The 18,731-nt window shown below is 46.1% G+C and overlaps 3 protein-coding genes across 5 annotated transcripts; 1 reads left to right on the forward strand and 2 right to left on the reverse strand.

Annotated features, from left to right (window-relative positions):
- The first annotated feature begins 2,776 nt into the window (after nt 1–2,776).
- LOC6587870 (band 4.1-like protein 5) lies at nt 2,777–8,072 on the forward strand. 3 transcript variants are annotated; one of them, XM_002013135.2, is made up of 10 exons: nt 2,777–3,568; nt 4,029–4,176; nt 4,242–4,418; nt 4,496–5,561; nt 5,636–5,767; nt 5,916–6,035; nt 6,114–6,268; nt 6,340–6,524; nt 6,712–7,317; nt 7,509–8,072. In XM_002013135.2, exons 1-10 carry the CDS (start codon nt 3,365–3,367, stop codon nt 7,662–7,664), a joined length of 2,949 nt encoding a protein of 982 aa, XP_002013171.2. In that variant the 5' UTR covers nt 2,777–3,364; the 3' UTR covers nt 7,665–8,072. The 3 variants fall into 3 exon arrangements, with proteins under 3 accessions (XP_002013171.2, XP_026848852.1, XP_026848858.1); XM_026993051.1 differs by lacking the exon at nt 5,916–6,035 and having other exon boundaries at nt 2,778–3,568; XM_026993057.1 differs by lacking the exon at nt 6,712–7,317 and having other exon boundaries at nt 2,779–3,568.
- A 1,465-nt stretch (nt 8,073–9,537) lies between these two features.
- On the reverse strand, nt 9,538–10,739 carry LOC6587871 (actin-87E). The gene has a single exon (XM_002013137.2). The coding sequence runs from the start codon at nt 10,717–10,719 to the stop codon at nt 9,589–9,591; it is 1,131 nt and encodes a 376-aa protein (XP_002013173.2). The 5' UTR covers nt 10,720–10,739; the 3' UTR covers nt 9,538–9,588.
- Nucleotides 10,740–13,689: 2,950 nt separating this feature from the next.
- Nucleotides 13,690–16,574, reverse strand: LOC6587728. The gene is made up of 4 exons (XM_026984481.1): nt 15,804–16,574; nt 14,803–15,413; nt 14,221–14,743; nt 13,690–14,157 (listed from the first exon to the last, which is right to left on the reverse strand). The coding sequence occupies exons 1-4, from the start codon at nt 16,572–16,574 to the stop codon at nt 13,690–13,692; spliced, it is 2,373 nt and encodes a 790-aa protein (XP_026840282.1).
- Between the last annotated feature and the right edge of the window lie 2,157 nt (nt 16,575–18,731).

An 18,731-nucleotide genomic window follows, 5' to 3' on the forward strand; every position in this document is an offset into this window, starting at 1 on the left:
GAAAAGGCTTTTCGTCAGGTTCGGCTACAAGCATTCCCTTCCGCGACTGTTCGGGATCCGCTCGGAACTCTCTTCTCTCTTTTTTAGAAACAGAGTATCTGACGGACATGTTATGTAAACAAAGTTCTCACCAATTGTTTAATATCGTCGTTTCGTTCCGTTTGAAAACAGTTGAATCGTTTTGGGACTGATCAAATGTCCGATATCTGAAAGTACAGGTTGTACATATTTTTAAAAATTACCCGTTTTGATCCACATTCGATTTGAAAACCCAGCCAGCACCCATCTCTAGGATACACGCACGCCCATGTGTGTCTGGCTGTCTATAACCCTTCGCCAACATGTCTATTTTGGTCAATGGCAATGGCAACGAAGCCATTTGTTAATTGTTGCCTCTCCCCTGCGGCGGGGCCTATCATAATTATGGAGCAGGCTGCTGCTGCTGTTGCTGCTGCTGCTGCTGCTGCTGCTGGTGGTGCTGCTCAAGTTGCCCCAACTGCCTCTAAGACTGCTGTATCGTCGCCTGCCTTGTTATTATGGACGAATGCGACGCTGCCACGGAAGCTCCTACTACTGTGGCTGCTCTGGTCAGGCCTGGTCTGGTTCTGCCTCTGTCTCTGTGTCTTGTCTCTGAGTTACCACAGATCGGGTTTCAGTATTAGCCAGTAATTAATCATGCGCCTTGTTATAACGGGCATTTGTGTAATTATAGCCCGGGATCTCTAATGCATTCCATAAAAATGTAAATGCATATCGGGTTCAATCAGAATCGAGTGAAAATTAATGGCCAATAAGCGAAAATGAATCATGCGATTGGGCCCCCAACTACGACGACTGTAGTAAGACCCTCGGCCCTGGCCAAACATCTCAAGGGCCCACTAAAACCCCAATATAAACCCGGCCTCCCTTCAGCTAAGACGCTCATACTCACAGACGAACAGAACAGAAGAGAACCGAACAGAACAGAGGAAATCGTCGGCGATAAATCTCCCATTTACCTTTAAACTCGAAATACGACCACCAATGGGGCGCTTTCGTCTTCTCGGCCAGGGGTGGACAGCGACCGGGAACGAAAAGAGGACCGAAGGCGGGATTGGGAGCGGGATGTCGGTTACAGTTACAGCCTTAAATCCACTAACAAATAAAGGAATAAATGGGCCATAAAAAGGATTTTACAAATGCCGGCTGCCACTAGAAACCCTCGTGTGTTTCCTATTTTACAGTTATCGTGGGTTCTTTTCTGTTTTGTAGTTTCCTGCGAGAGAGATATACAACTCGAATTCAAAGAATTGTGTAATGAAACCCGAAATGGCAACAAGTTGTACCTGTCCTGCTACCCAGCCGAAAGCGGCAGTTTCTTTTACCATTACGCTTAGGAAATTGTAAAATTTCTGCATCTAAAAAATGTCTCTAATAAATTGCGTAAGTATTGGTAAGCTAACGTTTGCTTTTTTTGAGCCTTTCATTGTTTAGTACTTTACTGAAACCAAATCGTATTCAATCGTTTTTATTATATTCAATTAACATTCAAAAATCGTGGTTACTTGTGCGATGTATCGTATATATCGTTTATGTGGCTATGATGCCACATAGCCTAAAAAAGGTATTAGCTATCTTTTAGATTCTAAATACATATTGTTTATGTTTAATTCACTGAAGTTAAGTGGAGAGGCCGTTAGTTTTTAAGCAGACATACCTTGAACCGAAGGCGGTCGTGTTTTTCCTTACGATCACTACAAAACCAAATTCGGCCAGAAAACAAAAAATTACAGATATTTCTAACAAACCGATCTTTAAAAATGAGCCAGATTAGCTACAAAAGTGAAATGTTGGCAGTACTGCATATCGTATGAAATATAAAAATATCGTACATGTCGAATATTTGTTGGAATATTTTATCTCAAATTATGGTCTCCGGCATCACACCAAAACTTTATCGTATCGATGTCGTTATAGCCTTCCACTTTCGCTTTCTTTGAATCGGTATGAACAAAAAGTCTTCTAATCACTTACGCTTGAACCCTAGTTTAAACACAATCAAATAAGAGGGAGCACTTAGATCTTATGGAAAATGAATAAAAAAATCGGATAAGGGTCCTAGCTAACTAGTAATATTCAACCGCATATCAAAGTCGAGGAATATGATTTACGATCATGGATAGAGAACTGTTAGCTTAGCCCATTGTCGACCAGTGGGTATAAAAATACACTCCACGAAAATTATGAATCTTGAACAATTTTAGCGCAGTTTAGCTAAAAAACATCGGGCTTTTTTTTAAGATAATACAGTTTAACTAAAGATTTAACCTGTTTAAATAGAAGGTAAAGTGGGCTAAGTGTTTTTTTTTAATGGGTATATTTTGAAAATGAGACGTTTTTTTTCGGTATATATCTGAGACTCAGACGGTCACACTGCTGCTGCAACGAAAAAATGAGAGAGAAGAGCGTAATTTTGAATGTTCAATAAAAACGGGTATTGTCAGCAGGCAAAAACAGCCACGGTAAATTGCACAACTCGTATGAACCTTACCTCACGTGCGAGAACAATATACCTTGAAGACAAAATATGGAATCAAGGTATGTCATACAAAAGGGGTGGATTTGACCTTACATGCGTTGCATTTTCTAGGCCGTTTGCCTGTTTTCCATACCCTCGTTTTCCTCCCATTATGTAGCAAAGATGTAGTTAGCTTGTAGTGGCCATGGTATAAATATAGCAAATGTAAACATTCGAAAAAACCACACAAAAAAACAAACACAAGAACTAACTTATCAAGAAAACAAGAGAATTAATCTGAAAACTACAACGAAGGCCCTAAGATAATTCCAAAGTGAAAACCCCGCAGAGCATTGCATTTACTTACCTGAAATCAAGCGTCTCTCGGCTCTGCGAACGAGAACGCGAACGTGTTTGGGGCTAGTTTTTTGTGCAAAAGTGGACGTAGTGGCTGTCGGGCCGCAGCAACTAACTGTGATTTGGGGAGACATAGCCGCCGCCGCGGCCACAGGAGCGCCCAGTCCTCAACCGATTCGCTGGCGTAGGCCAAGTAAACGGGGGCGTCGCGTGCCCGCTTATATGTGTGTGTGTGGTGTGTGTATGGACAAGAACAAGTTGCAGCACTCGCGAGTTTGCAGTGGTATTAGTGGTGCTCGGTGTGGCAGTGTGCGTGCTGGGTCTTGATGTCTGCGCTGTTTCCCAGGCGACGACCAAGAGGTGAGCACACAGGTGAATTATCGGTGCAATACGCTGCCTTGGCAACAGAGCCCCGGCCACAGTCGCATCCAACAATAGACGACTCACCCCGACCCACCATTGACGACAACAACAAGTAGCGGCCACCGAGAAAAAGCAAATATAACGAAAATGTTGCGTTTTCTGAGCCGTCGCAAGGTGCGCAACAACTACGCGGATAATGCCAGCAGCCCCCGCGCCGGTGGCATGGGCGGTGGCGGGGCCGTTGCGGCCAGCGGCTCCCAGATTAAGCCGCAGCGCATCGTCGTGAACAAGAACAAAATCGACTGCCGCGTCATACTGCTGGACAATACTGACCTTTCCATCGAATTATCGGTGAGTTCGAAATAAAGAAATTCTACATATAAATTACGAATTACATTGTGTTTGTCCGATTGTATGCGGACATGTTGGGTTAAGTAATAGCAACGACGGCGGCCCCGGGACTATGCCAACTGAAAGCATTTATAATATGACATGAACTATAGTTTGGTGTACGTTTCGAGTGGAATCAAGTCAAGCAAAAGCCCCTCAAAGGTTAATTGCTGATGTGTGGGACTGTCGCACATAGCCAGACACACAGCACACAAATGCTGGCACACAGTATTGGCTGGGTGGCTGGCTGGCTGGTTGGCTGGTTGGCTGACTGTGTGATAAACGATAAACGAACGAACCACTGCTGATGTTCGCATTGTTGAACCCGCTAAGCGAACGTGATTAGTTCAGGGCCATCTTGATTTACAGACCACGGCAGCACGAGGGTACTAATTTTCGCGACTTTGCACTTGAATTGCAGAAAAAAGCGTTGGGCAGCTTCCTCTACGAGCAGGTCTTCTATGCGCTGGACATCATCGAGAAGGACTACTTTGGCCTGCAGTTCATGGACGCCAATCACGTCAAGCACTGGCTGGACCCCACCAAACCCATCAAGAAGCAGGTGAAAAGTGAGTACAGGCTATTGGTTCTCTCTCCAATTGAACGCTACTAATGCTCTACGTCTCATTCGCAGTTGGACCTCCGTACACTTTCCGCCTTAAGGTAAAGTTCTACTCTTCCGAGCCCAATACGCTGCGCGAGGAGCTCACGCGCTATCTATTCTTCCTGCAACTGAAGCAAGACCTGCTGGAAGGCCGCCTCGACTGTCCGGACGACAAGTCCACCGAGCTCTGCGCCCTGGCCTTGCAATGTACGTGTTCCTGGTTTCTTGGTTAAATTTTCTAATTTGCTAATTGTTCTTACCCCCACTTACAACAACAAAAACAGCTGAGCTGGGCGACTACGATGATCAGGAACACTCGGCGGCCACCGTCTCGGAGTTCCGGTTCGTGCCGGAGCAGACGGAGGATCTGGAAATATCCATTCTGGAGGAGTACAAGACGTGCCGCGGCCTGACGCCTGCCCAGGCTGAGACGGCGTTCCTCAACAAGGCCAAGTGGCTGGACATGTACGGCGTGGACATGCACACCGTGCTGGGCAAGGACGGATGCGAGTATCACTTGGGGCTGACGCCCACTGGCATCCTTGTGTTCGAGCGGGACCAGAAGATAGGTCTGTTCTTCTGGCCAAAGATCAGCAAGTTGGACTTCAAGAAAAAAAAGCTTACGCTTATCGTCATCGAGGACGACGATGATGGTCGCGAGCAAGAGCACACCTTCGTCTTCCGCCTGTACAACGAGAAGGCCTGCAAGCACTTGTGGAAATGCGCCGTGGAGCATCACACCTTCTTCCGGCTGCGGGCGCCTGTGAAAGGCCCGTCGGCACGCCAGAACTTCTTCCGCATGGGCTCGCGCTTCCGCTACTCCGGCCGCACCGAGTTCCAGACCACCCAGCAGAGCCGGGCCCGCCGCACGGTTCAGTTCGAGCGTCGGCCCTCCCAACGCTTTGCCAGTCGGCAGTCCCATCTTCTGCGAGAGCGGCAAAAGGCCTCCCAAGAGTCGGCCGCTTCAGCCGTGGCCTCGGTCAATGCTCGGGCTGCTGCAGCCGCCGCCGCTGCTGCAGCTGCCTCACAGGTTCACCCGACTCCAGTTCCATTGACTCCAGTGGCCGCTCCCGTTCCGAGCAACGACAACAATAGTGACGTCTTTGATTCGCTGATTTCCACGGATCAGTTCATCACTGTAACCCCCTCGCCCTCTGTGCTCACTGTCATACAGAACTCCGCCATCATCGAGCCCGATGCTGCCTGCAGTGCTTCCATCAGTTCCTCCACACAGGCAGGGGCCGCCTGCGCCTCGCTGGGTCGCAACTCTCTAAAGTCCAACTTTAGCAACGATGATCCGGCGTACAGCAAGATTGGCTCCATTGGCAAGGCGGCTGGCTTGACTGTGAAGTATGCAAAACGGAGATGTTTACGTTTTCGAAACGTGTTTACATTGTACTTAATTCCTGGGTTTCTTCTTGCAGATTGGAGCCGGAGTATGCGCCACCGTATTCGCCGAATGCTACCAAGAACTTTGATGAGACCAATCCGTTCAGAAGTGCGGCCTCTCACCATGGCAGCTTTGGCAAGGCCTCCATTAGCTCCGGCCAGCTCAGGTAAGCCAGTGTCCAGTTTAGCTAACTCGAACGATGTGCATATCGCTTCTACATCCTGACTAATACTGCCTGTTTGCGTTTGCCACCTGTCTCTCACGTATCTATGTTGTGTCCTGCCTTGTGTGTGTGTTGTGTCATCATTGCGCAGTGTTAAGAGCGGCTTGTCGGATAAAGATAGGGAGCTAGACTCATTACTTAAGTCCATTGTCAAAGATCCATCCCCATCAGTGCTAGCAAACGAAGCCATTAACGATGCTAACAGTATCAGGTAGCGTAAACACTCTCGAGCCTCGAACCGCATATAGATTGACCAGAGAATCTCTTTCCATCCCTCCATATCTGCCAGGGTGACCATCAACAAGACTTTCGACATGGACCACAACACGGAGACACTGAAGCGCCTCTCGAACGCCAACGAGAAGCCCAATAACCAAGTGAAGCTGGCCAATGTGGGCGCCTCGGCCCTGCCGCCTGGCAACATCAAGTGCAATATCCTTAAGGGTAAACCTACTCCCACTCCGAAGGGGACACTCGGAGCAGAGATTAATCAGCTTGTATTCCTTGCATTGCAGCTCGCGTTGAGGAGGAATTGGGTGCCGGCGGCAACGCAAAGTTGACCAATCAGATGTTTGTGCCTGCCGCTAGCTCCGTTTCCCACTCCGGTATGCACACAAGCATCACCAGCAGTCACAGCAACAACAGCAGTCATGCACACAGCGATGGACCGGATTCCCTGAACGCCACCTACATATCAGTGGTGAGTGGCCAACGAACCAGTTTGCTCCACACATTGCACCCGTTTCATGCTTTCTGTATGTTTTATTTTCATTTTCATTTGTTGTCCGCACTTTATGTTTACTGTATGTTGTGTATGCGTGTGTGTGTGTGTGCTCACGCGCATTTTGGGGCTTGCTTCACTCGCGGTAAACGCTAAACCCGAACAGGGAGGCGATAAGCTGACGCTCAGCATACCGGAACAGAAACCGGCGGCAGGCAGTAGCGCCAGCGGCATCTCCACCGCCAGCACGAGCACCTCGAGCACCACCAATGGTAATCCACCCTTCAGCAACGCTACTTTTGTCTCGGGCTTCAGTGCGCCGCTTACCCCCCCATCGTCGCTGCCAGCCATACTCAACAATAACAACACTAGCGGCAGCTTGGCCACCAGTGTGACCACCATCATCACGCCCAGCAGCCCCACTGCCAGCATCAGTGTAGTGGCTCCCACCAGCAGTGGCACAGACCCGGCCCCAAGCGCCCCTGCACCCGCGCTGAGCAATGCCTCGGCTGCCGAAATACTCATTAATGAAATATTCATTAACAACATCATAAACAACAATGCTGCTGCCAGCAGTAACGGCAGCAGTAACAGCAGTGGCAGCAACGCAGCCGAATCTGGTGCAAAGCCTGCGGCAAACGCCACACCCAGCGCCGGCACATTGCTCTTCTCCACGCTTAGTGAGCAGGAGCGGTTAGAGGCGCAGAGGACGGGCCAGAATCCGAATCAGAACCAGAATCACAGCGAAGTAGATGCACCACAGAGTGAAAAGGTTTGACCATTGAGCAATTCTGTCTACGCTTTCACTGTCTGTCTATAAACTGGCCTAGAACGATTAACATTTAGTTTTCATTTCTTTCAATCTGCACGCAATCTAACTCTTAACGTATATACCCGTATACGTAGTTCGTTGACCCCTGTGGACGGCTCTTAACGCTTTTAACGCTTAATCTTCTTCCACAGAAAAGCAAGAGCAATTACCCGGAGAGCAGCCGCATTCCGTCCAGCAACAGCAACGATATGGTCTCACCCTGGCTGGTCTCCTCGGAGGTTGTGTCGGCCCCCAAGGGACGCGAGCCGACTATTATACGAAAGTCCGTTATTACAACTCAGTTGTAATTATTGTTTAGTCTTAACCTCTAACCCTTTTAAAAATGTAAGCCTACATGTTCTTATTTATATTTATATACATATACATATACATACATATGCTAGGTACGGAAGATCTAGACAGACGAAACGTACTCGTACTCTACTCGTATTTTTTAATATAGACAAACGCTAGACAACTTTTAATCATTCCATGAGAGAGTAGCAAGAGAGCGACAAAGCGACAAAACGACAATGAGAGAAAGCAGGTCCAATCAAAATGTAAACTGTCCATAAATGTGCCTTAACGATCTATATAGTATATACATATTTATACACACATATACATATTCGTCTAGTACATTTGAACGAAACGAAAACGAGAACGAGATGTGCTAAAAACAGTGTACTTAAATAAAGTTAACGATTCAAAATGTATTCATTTGCTAACTATAAGTGTATAGACTGGATTTTAACCAACAAAAGCAAAACAAACAAGAAGTGATGAAGGCGCTCTGCTTAATATAGTACTAGGCCTATGTTATAGCTAAGAAATGTGAGCTCCCCTCAATGCAGTATTCCAACTAATCGACCACTCTTAAGAACAACGAATCCGATCCGTGCATATTCGAACTAAATTCTAAAATCAACAAAAATTGACTGAAATTGTATACAAACTGAATTGAGATGAGAATCGAAAATTTGAAAATGTGCTGCTACCCGCCGGGTATCCTACCTACTCGTAGGTTCAAAACAATATTATCCATCGAAATTTTAAGTACAAGAGCAGTGTACTCAATTAATTTTTTGTCTAAGCATACAGAGAGGATGTTGAAGCATTTAAATGTATAAAATATTCAATAAAAGTGCATTTATGCATTATACATTTACACACATTCAGCATGCGCCACTGAGGCATTCATTCCCCCAACCCCAACGAGATATTTCCCATCTATTTTCGAATTAGGCAGCCCATTCCTGGAATCCAAAGGAGGCCCAGCTGCCAGTTAGCCTCCCGATGCTCAAGTCAAGTACAGACCAGAAGCAGCCACAGCGGAGGCCTTCCCAACCACACACATGTACTTGAAATTCCAAGATATTTTCGCAGCCCCCGAGGTCGTGGCACTGCAATTAAAAGACAGCCGGCGGTCGCATCGGCTCCGGGCAGTGTTGATGCTGATTCCAAAGAGAAATCTTGTGTACATACGAGAATTTGGATATCGTTTTAGAGAACACATTTTTGATGCTCTGGCAGCATGCTTTGGTCCTATTTATAGCCAATCCATAACCCCCGCCGACGACGTGGGGGCAGCTCCTGTGGATCGGCGAAAATGGACTGTTTTGGAAGCGGAGAAATGACTGATCATCGTACGTACCCATGCCACCAGAATGTACATATGCACCTTGGCTCTGCCCCCTCCAGCTATAGATGGGATGGATGTTCGTTTACATAGTACTCGTACGTACCATACGGATAATTTGCAGTGGGCGTGCAAAATTTCATAATTTCCTGTGCGCGATGGTCGATGCGATGCAAGGCTAAAAATACTGATAGAAACTGTCTGCTTCTTGCAGCAATGAAAGACATGTTTGATATAGTTTCATTAGATTTAATTTAAAGTGGATGCTACTTGTATAATTTATTTTTTAAACTGTAAATTTTGCATTCTTGATTCTCCTGAACTTCTCCTCATCGGCTTGTGCGACACTTCCAATAAATATTAATATAAGTATAATACATATCATGATGGTTCAATTTCTTTGGTTGTTTGTCCGTCTGGTTGGATGGCGGGGCAGCAAGAGGTGCGACTTAAAATTAATCATCTTCGAGTCCTAGGCGCCGGCTGGCCGACGCCATCCTGCTCTCGTTGTTGCTGTATTATTGTGTGTTCGTGTTGGTGTGTGGTGTGGTGTGGGTGGTGGAGGCTGCGGCTGGTGTTGCTGCTGCTGCTGCTTAGAAGCACTTGCGGTGGACAATGCCGGGACCGGACTCGTCGTACTCCTGCTTTGAGATCCACATCTGCTGGAAGGTGGACAGGGAGGCCAGGATGGAGCCACCGATCCAGACGGAGTATTTGCGCTCAGGTGGGGCGATGATCTTGATCTTGATGGTTGAGGGCGCGAGTGCTGTGATCTCCTTTTGCATGCGATCAGCGATACCGGGGTACATGGTGGTGCCTCCAGACATGACGATGTTGGCGTACAGATCCTTGCGGATATCCACGTCGCACTTCATGATGGAATTGTAGACGGTCTCGTGGATGCCGCACGACTCCATGCCCAGGAAGGAAGGCTGGAAGAGGGACTCGGGGCAACGGAAGCGCTCGTTTCCGATGGTGATGACCTGTCCGTCGGGAAGCTCGTACGACTTCTCCAGAGAGGTGGAGGCGGCGGCGGTGGCCATCTCCTGCTCGAAGTCTAGGGCAACGTAGCAGAGCTTCTCCTTAATGTCGCGAACGATCTCACGCTCAGCGGTGGTGGTGAACGAGTATCCACGCTCTGTGAGGATCTTCATCAGGTAGTCGGTCAAGTCGCGACCAGCCAGATCCAGACGAAGGATGGCGTGTGGCAGGGCATAACCCTCATAGATGGGCACGGTGTGGGAGACACCATCGCCGGAGTCAAGCACGATACCAGTGGTACGGCCGGAGGCGTACAGCGAGAGCACGGCCTGGATGGCGACATACATTGCGGGGGCGTTGAAGGTCTCAAACATGATTTGGGTCATCTTCTCGCGATTGGCCTTGGGATTCAATGGAGCCTCGGTCAGCAGAACTGGGTGTTCCTCGGGGGCGACGCGCAGCTCATTGTAGAAAGTGTGATGCCAGATCTTCTCCATGTCGTCCCAGTTGGTGATGATGCCGTGCTCGATGGGGTACTTCAGGGTGAGGATACCTCTCTTGGACTGGGCCTCATCGCCCACATAGGAGTCCTTCTGTCCCATGCCCACCATCACACCCTGATGGCGTGGACGACCCACAATCGAGGGGAAGACAGCGCGGGGGGCATCATCTCCAGCGAAACCAGCCTTGCACATTCCCGAGCCGTTATCAACGACCAATGCGGCAACCTCATCGTCACACATCTTGTATAGTATTTGTTTTACTGTAAAAGATAGAGCAGTCCGTTAATAACCGGCAGGAGAAGATACAATTTTGATGTTCGTGAATTTCAGTGTTTTCTGATCTCTGAATCTGAGTGTGATTAGAAAGGCTGTGGGATACTGACCGTCAAAGGAAAAGACAACTAGAAACCTAAATCAACACTTTCGCTGTAGAACTGCGAGTGGCCGCTGGACCGAGATGCGCTAATATTTATACCATTCGAGCGACCCTCAGTCGAGTAGATATTCCACACGCAAGCCCACACTCACACACCAACACACGCGCACAGGGAGGCACACACAGATACGAGCACTCTCAGACATACATATGCAGCACATGGCATGGATGCACATTTCGCCGAGGGGGAAATTTTGAATTTCTTTAAAAATAATTTGTTTTCGTTTGTTTTTGGATTTCGGTTCGCTTCGTTCATAATTCCGAGAGGCAGAGACAGCCGCAGTCGCTGGCTGAACAACTACGAAATGGCTCACCCACAGATACTACATGGGCTACACAGATGGACAGATACAAATACAGGGACATCCTCCGGATCAGAGCCCCAGCATTTCCATCGTAGGCGTATCTCTGTATCTATAACTGTTCGTAGAGTAGATCTGTATCTGTATCTGTATCTGTATGTGTGTTCGTTTTTGTTTTGTCTAATTTTTAATCAACATTTGCACGTTGGTCCAATCCATACATGGTTGGGATGGAAATCTCTCGGCGATGAGAACGCACTCGTAATTAGAAAAATACGAATCTCAAAACAAAACCAGAAACCAAAAATCTCTGTGAATTAAGTACATGCATATATTCGTACAACATTCTCCCAGCCGTAATTTGTGGCGCTGGGTGTGGGTGGTTAGGGATTTGGACCCCATAAACACAAGTCGAAAATTTGTAATAGAGCGTGCAGTGCATTTATAGATTCGCAAGTTTGTGTTCGTCAAACGGAAATCAATGAAATATGCTTCAACCTATTTCCCCATTAATATTTCTTGAATATGTCTCTTGGCCGTCCCCAATTTATCGCCATTAATAATAAACAACATCATTAAAATCTATTCAGTTAATGATCAAATCTTTAATTGACTTATATGGTACTCATGGAATATTCAAAAATACAAGAAATAACAAAGGCATTTGTTGTTTACCCAATTCTCTTAAAATGCGTGCGTGTGGGTGGAAAACTGTGTGAAATGGAATTCGGAAAAGAAACGAAAGAAAAAGAAGGAAAATAAAAATACAAATCGTGCGCTCTCACGTTTTTGCATGAGCTTCTTTGACGCTTACGCGCAGAAACGTATCTAGAGTATGGAATTCTATTTTCAGCGGAAAACTCAAGAGAATTATATATTTTAAATTTTAATTTAAATATAGAAAAGTATGCGATTGGCCAGTTATCGCAGGTGAGGAACAACCTGCTCAATTGTGCTGCCATTTGAATACCCTACAATATGTAGCCTAATGAATGGAATTGCAGGTTACACTGGGTTATATTATCTTGAATCAATTTATATACAAATTAACGTGGACAGATAATAAAATTTGTTTCTCTGAATTACTTTTCAAAATCGTATATTTAATTCTTACCCCCGATTCGAGGTGTCAATCTTGTTCTATGTCTGGTCCAATTTAACGTTTACGGGCCAGAACTAGTTTCCTCGCTTGACTACATATTTATCAACAATTCTCTATCTTTCATTTCTACATTCATGTACTATGGGTAGTATTTGATTTTTAAGGGACTCAAAGTAGCACCCAACTAATATTCTATAACTCCAAATAAAACTTAAAAGATCAACCAAACGATGTGTAATTTTTAAGACCTTTCTGAATCAAAGTTCTTAAAAATTGTAATAGACTTGATTTCCCTCAGTGTTTGCGTTAATGCTATATCAAATCGAATATTTTGTCTATCTTAGTATTTCCCGTCCCGAATACCGTAATACTCATACTCGTATTTTATTTTCATTCACTCGCTGATTCATCTTATCAGCTCGGTGTCATCTACATATTTACAACGCCTTGTTGAATACCATTAACGTGTCTTTCATTCACCCAACCACAACGATTGCTTGTACGATACATATGTATGTACATATGTGGAAGCACCAGTATCTATGTTATCGCTTGTGTGTATTGAAATTTGTTCGGCCTACATTGGCTGGCTAGCAGCTGATTGAATTGTGTTGGCCAGCAACAACAAAAAGCTGCCAATTTGAAAATACTGCAACAAATGTTCTGCCTAAAAATATTATTTATAAAAATGTATGAAAAGCACATATACTCGCACCAGCCAGCAGCAGCAACGGCGGAGGCCAGGCACCAGCGGAGGCACCAGGCTGTACATAGACCACCACCTTTTAAGGATGCGCAAAGCGACGGAGGCGAATGCCGACGACAGCTTGACGTTGGCGGCGTGCGCGCCTGTCCGCTTTCTTGACAAGCAGCCGCAACGGCTACGGCAACGGCAGCAGCAACAACAACGGCTACGACTACGGCTATAGCGACGCAGCCGTGCATTCCACGGTGTATTGCAATTTTCGTATTTTTAAATCGAATTATGTGCCAAGAAAATATTAATATATATATTTATGAATTTCTTCGGGCAGGAGCTCAACGATTTTTATGTTTAGTTTGCAATTAATTAATTAAATTCTATGATTGAATTTTGTTCCACAGGATATACATTGGTGTGCGTGCTAATTGGAGTCACTGATGGTTGCAATGGTTCTATTTATGGTATTATTGGGATTCATTGCCTTAGATTCTGGACTCACTAGGACTATGTTCTGTAGCTGAAAAATATTTTTTTTTTTTGCCAGCAGCTATTTGTCACTGTGAAAAACCAATAATATGTTGTTGAATGTATTGATGGGTATTCAAAAATGTGTCCTAAAAATGTTCATACTCTGTACTACAATTAAATAACCGTCTCGTGCGTAGATTCATCCACGCGCTCTATAATAACACTTCACCAATGCCCACTCTATGAGAAAGACGCTGAAGGAGATCAGCAGAAGGCCACTGGAGAAGGCGAACGCCCCATGGAACTGAGCCAGAGTCAGGGCCTTGAAGGGATCCTCCCGTACGCGGTTGATCTCCTCGTGGATCATGCGCCTCCTGTCCAGATCGCGGGCCCACTTCTGCATGTGGCCCGACTCGATGATGTGCTGGATGACCGGATTGATCTGGTGCAGTAAATGGTACTTCTTGGGAAGCAGCATGGTGACCAAGTAGACGTAGAGGGACTCCCGGCGGTCGAAGCAGAATAGGCGATCGCGCTGGATGCGTGGATTGTAGAAGGAGTGCAGCCGGGAGACAGCCACGGCGATATGTTCATTGTTTGCAGCATCATTGAGGCAGTCCACGATATTGTAGCACATCTGGAACTTTTCACGAATATACTTGAAGATCTGCAAGGGACAGGGAAGGATAAGCTATCTCTGATATACTGAGGTACTGCCGATATGAATCACCTCTCCATCCTTGTTCAGATGGCGAACGTTCTCTGAGCTGCCCATGATGGTCATGCGATGGCTGTAGATCTCCTCCAGAGACTGGATCTGATGCGAGCTGCGCGGAGTGGTGAGCGTGCTTATGAGGAAGCTCTGATAGGTGTTGCTGAAGAAGAAGCCCATCAGAAAGGACAGCGCAAAGAGCTGCCTCAGAACCAAAGAAAGCGTCTGGGCGGGCATGGCCTGGGTCAAGAGAATCCCCAGCATCCGCAGGCAAATGGCGAAATAATTATTGAGATTCCGTAGGCGGAAGCCAGTGACGCGCTGCGCCATCAGCACCATGAAGGAGCAGGTGACAATGAAGAGCAGGAGCAGGAAGCCTGTGTCCGCATTAAAGTTGGCCACGAAGTTGAAGAACCCGTGCTTGCGCTTGGCCCGTGCCACACACCAGGTGAGGTCGTCCTGGTGGTAAGGAATGGAGCTGGACACAAACTGGCTAATGCTGGGGTCCTCATCGATGCCACCCACAATCATCTCGATTTCGCTGAAACATAAGTGTGTGTTTGTGTGGGATGGGGTTTATTGGAATGGGACTCCGCTTACCCGTCGATTAGCTGCTGGAACAGATGGTATAGGTTGCTGTTCTCCGCCTGCATATCGATGTGTACATTTAAGCGCTCCGCAATGGTCTGCACCATCTGGTACTCAATTCCACTGAGCTGGGACTTGGACCCATCCGCCCCGCCGTCTGCCTCCAGGATGCCGGTGGTGTCCGCTGCTTCTACATCCGCGTAGCTTTCATCTCCTGAATCCCCATAACTGGTAGTCTCATTATAGTCGCCGTCTCCCTGTGTACCGTAGTAGTAGTCCTCTACAGGCTCCTCGCCGCTGCGGAAGATGTAGGGCTCCCAGGGCCGAAAGGCGGCCGTCAGCGGACATCCGCTCAGGTCGCGTGGAAACTTATCCTCAAACTTTGCTCGAAAGAACTCTTCGATGGTAGCCTCTATTTTGGGTGTGACATTGGGAGACCTGTGCCGCTCGTCACTCTCAGTTGAATGCTCTGATTGATCTTCCGATTGATTTTTACTATCCGTTGATTGACCAGATGGGTCCTCATTATTACTCTCAGTTGATTTAGCAGGTGGATCTTCATTGCCACTCTCATCTGCCTTGGGACCTTCCGACGATCGATCAAATTGATCTTCCTTGCTGCTCTGAACACCATGTCCAGATTGGACCTCTGTTGACAGATCGTAATGAAAATCATTGCTACCCTCTTTGGACTGAGCTTTATTCTCCGCTGATTGATCAGCGTACTCATACATTCTTACTATAAGACCTTTGCTGCCAATCAAGCTATCATTAGATTCTAAGTAGAGATCTGAATCGTTTCCTTCGTGTTGCATTTCTTTATTACGAGTATCGTTCTCTTCATCATTATTTTCTGTATTTTCTTCCATCTCCCCGTAAAGAGATGGTGATTCATTATTATCTTCTTGTTTTTCATCCTCTTTAGACTCGACTGTTATATCTTCATTAGCCCCTTCTTGACTTTCTCCTGTAATTTCTGTAGATCCTTCTCCCCCATTTTCTTCGATTTCAACATCCTCTTCGTTTTCGTTTTCGTTTTCGCTTTCACTATCGTCTTCTTCCTCATAGTCACCGTCCCCATCGTTATCGCCTCTGTGGTCACTCGGATAGTCGCAGGCATCGAGCAGCTCCACGGCTATTACTCGGTTTCCGCAATTGTTGTCCGGATGATAGGGAAAGACGCTCTTGCCGTAGTAGAACTCGTTCTCCTCGCTCTGCCCAATCACGTTCACGTTAAAGATTTTCTTGTTCATGAACGTGAGAAGCAGCTCCACCATCAGGTCTGTCATCTCCTCGTCGGTCTCCTCCACCGCGGCCAGGTAGACCACGAACTGCGCGAGTGGATTCCAGTTCAGCATGCCCTTCCAGTAGTCAAACACTTCGTCCAGATCCTCGTCCTCGAGATTCTCCACAATCAGGAAATAGCACTGCGGCTTCTCGTGCATCACGAATTCAGAGGATGGGGACCCCTCCCTGGGATTCGTGACCAGCAGGGTCCAGGGATATCCGTCATACAAGTTCATGCCACTGAGCAGCCGCTCCTGAACATTGTGCAGCTGGTAGTTGCGGCTGATACAGAGCACCGAGCCCGAGAGACCGTCCCCGGAGTCGAAGTACTTTCGGAGCAGGGCTAGGATGCAGGCTCCCTGTGACTTGTCGTTGTTGGGAACCGTCATCAGATTCATGCCAAAACCATCAACACCTGAAGCCAGCAGCAAGAAGTGGAGCAGCAAGGTCGCCGCCCAAACGGAGCGCCCTGATATGCGTAGCTCTAGTCCGGACATGCCACAGAAAACTGAGCGGCCACGCCCCGTACACGCCCATTAAAACGGCAACCGTGTCTCGAGGGAGCCCACAGAGCCCACTGTCATTAAACCCCAATTATGTTAATTTTCAATCTTTGATTCGGCCCCACAGTCCCAACAAAATAAAATGTGTGTACTCGTATTTCTCCCATTCGGCTCGGTTTGTTTGTTTAGTGCCCGTTACCGGTGCGTCGCGCCTTTTATGGCCCGTCATAGGATCTGACGCTCCACGTGAATTGCGACAGGCTTTATCTTCAATCTCCCCGAATATGCAACTATAACTACACTCAGAAAAAACTTGGGATTTTTACAAGGTAACTGACAAAATCCGTTTTTTCAGTGTGCGCTTGAGGGCCAAGTTACGATAAATATAGTAGATAAATTAATGATTTTAATAATTTAATAATTGAAACCTTACCCAAATAGTTTCGAAATTTCCAAAACTCTTCAAAATTAAGTGGATTTCTAGAAATAAAAACTCGTAAAATGATACAAATATTAATAAAACCAAAGAAGATTGTTGCTGTCGATTTATTTTTCATATATATCGTACCGTTTTTTCCGTCTGTACTTTTACCCCCGACAGGGCCCCGATCAACTCCAATGCGCCTTCAGTGCGGCGGGGCCATTCATTCCCATGGCCAGGGCAGACTTTTCTGTTGTCTGGCTGACATTAAAGTTGAAGCCACGCTAACAGCGGACAAACACGAAGCAGCGGGAACAACGAGGCCTGACATTTTCGAGTAATAAATAATGGTGCATCGAAAGGAAATCGAACAAAAAATACTCAAATTGAATCAAGCGTGTGTGCTCGAGAGGTAGCAATCCAAAAATCAGTCGCCACAGGTTTGTACCTGCTGCAGATTTTCAATCTAGCAAATTGCTCCACTTTTATTGTATATTATTTTTGGTGCGAGTAACATACATACATATATCATAAACGCACTTTTATTTTTCCAATCTTACATCATCGTAAATCGGACAATTTACATACACCTCAGTGGGAGATTGGCCATAAATAATGCTCACAAAGCTGTCAAGTCTCTCGCTGCCTTTTTCCGACATCCATAAATGCAGCCTTAACATGAATCAACAAGTGAGAAGTGCAAACAATTAACTTCTTAATTTAACTATCTTGTCTGCATTTTGTTTAATCAAGATTCGATTCCGTTTACATTGTCGTCACAAGTGTATACTATTTTTCATTGATGAATTTTCCAATCAAACATTACCCAAGTCGACTGGTTGCTGGTCGTAAAAGTTTAGACCGTTTGCGTTGCGTGATCATGAGCTACCAAATATGTGGAATATGCTAAGTATTTCGAATACATTCAGATACAAATAACTACCAATCGAGTCATATAAATTGCTCATTGTTTTTGACGCCACTTAGTTCTCCCTTCTATTCTTAAATATCATATTTTATATTAAAAATCACTTGCTTAGTCGGTATGCTAATTTGTTGAAATACTCGTGTGCCTACAGTCAAACTGTGACTTTTAATTCTCGCATTTGATAATGAGTTTGGACTTTTGGCAATATAGACAATTCATTAATTTCCATACTCTTAAGTACCACAAAGTCAAAGTTAGACGTGGCAGAGGAATGATCTTTTTTCGCAATCTCTTGCCATATTGTAAAGCTTATGAAAGTTCAATTGGAGGCGCTCCACAGCAACAAATAATGATCCCTTGAGTCTATGACCCATATGTACACATATACATATCTAATGAAAATCTATTTTCATTTACCAACAATATTTCGATAAAACCTCAAATCAGTCGCTAGTTAACCTAACAATTATATTTTTTGCCTAAATCCGTTCTGTGACTCACTTAAAAAGGTATTCGTGTTTCGATATGCCATATCCATGAATTTCGACCAATTTATTAGCTTGACGTTCAAAGACAAAGCCAACATGCATGTCTAATGCACCACGTTTCACCCTCTCTGCTCCACCCGGCCCGGCTCCGAGTGGGCTCCGCTCGCTTTCATGGCCCGCGGAGTGTGGCCAGAGGCAGCCGAGGGACTTTTTGCGCGCTGCTGACCTTCGTCAAGAGAATAGAAATCCATAGGGGTATCGGTAGAGTAGAGTAGTACTATGTACGATATATATGTATATGGGGTATGGCTAAC

The sequence above is a fragment of the Drosophila persimilis genome, unplaced genomic scaffold (assembly GCF_003286085.1).
Source record: "Drosophila persimilis strain 14011-0111.01,24,50 unplaced genomic scaffold, DperRS2 tig00000000-arrow-pilon, whole genome shotgun sequence".
Lineage (NCBI taxonomy): Eukaryota > Metazoa > Arthropoda > Insecta > Diptera > Drosophilidae > Drosophila > Drosophila persimilis.

Excerpts from the sequence above, each read along its gene's own strand:
- LOC6587870 (XM_002013135.2), top strand. The coding sequence starts at position 3,365 with ATGTTGCGTTTTCTGAGCCGTCGCAAGGTGCGCAACAACTACGCGGAT. Across the intron at positions 5,768-5,915 it reads ATTAGCTCCGGCCAGCTCAG|TGTTAAGAGCGGCTTGTCGG; the intron begins GTAAGCCAGTGT and ends ATCATTGCGCAG. Across the intron at positions 6,525-6,711 it reads ACGCCACCTACATATCAGTG|GGAGGCGATAAGCTGACGCT; the intron begins GTGAGTGGCCAA and ends AAACCCGAACAG.
- LOC6587871 (XM_002013137.2), bottom strand. The coding sequence starts at position 10,719 with ATGTGTGACGATGAGGTTGCCGCATTGGTCGTTGATAACGGCTCGGGA.
- LOC6587728 (XM_026984481.1), bottom strand. The coding sequence starts at position 16,574 with ATGTCCGGACTAGAGCTACGCATATCAGGGCGCTCCGTTTGGGCGGCG. Across the intron at positions 15,414-15,803 it reads AAAACGAAAACGAAGAGGAT|AGCAGCAAGGAAGATCAATT; the intron begins GTTGAAATCGAA and ends CATGGTGTTCAG. Across the intron at positions 14,744-14,802 it reads TTCCAGCAGCTAATCGACGG|CGAAATCGAGATGATTGTGG; the intron begins GTAAGCGGAGTC and ends CTTATGTTTCAG.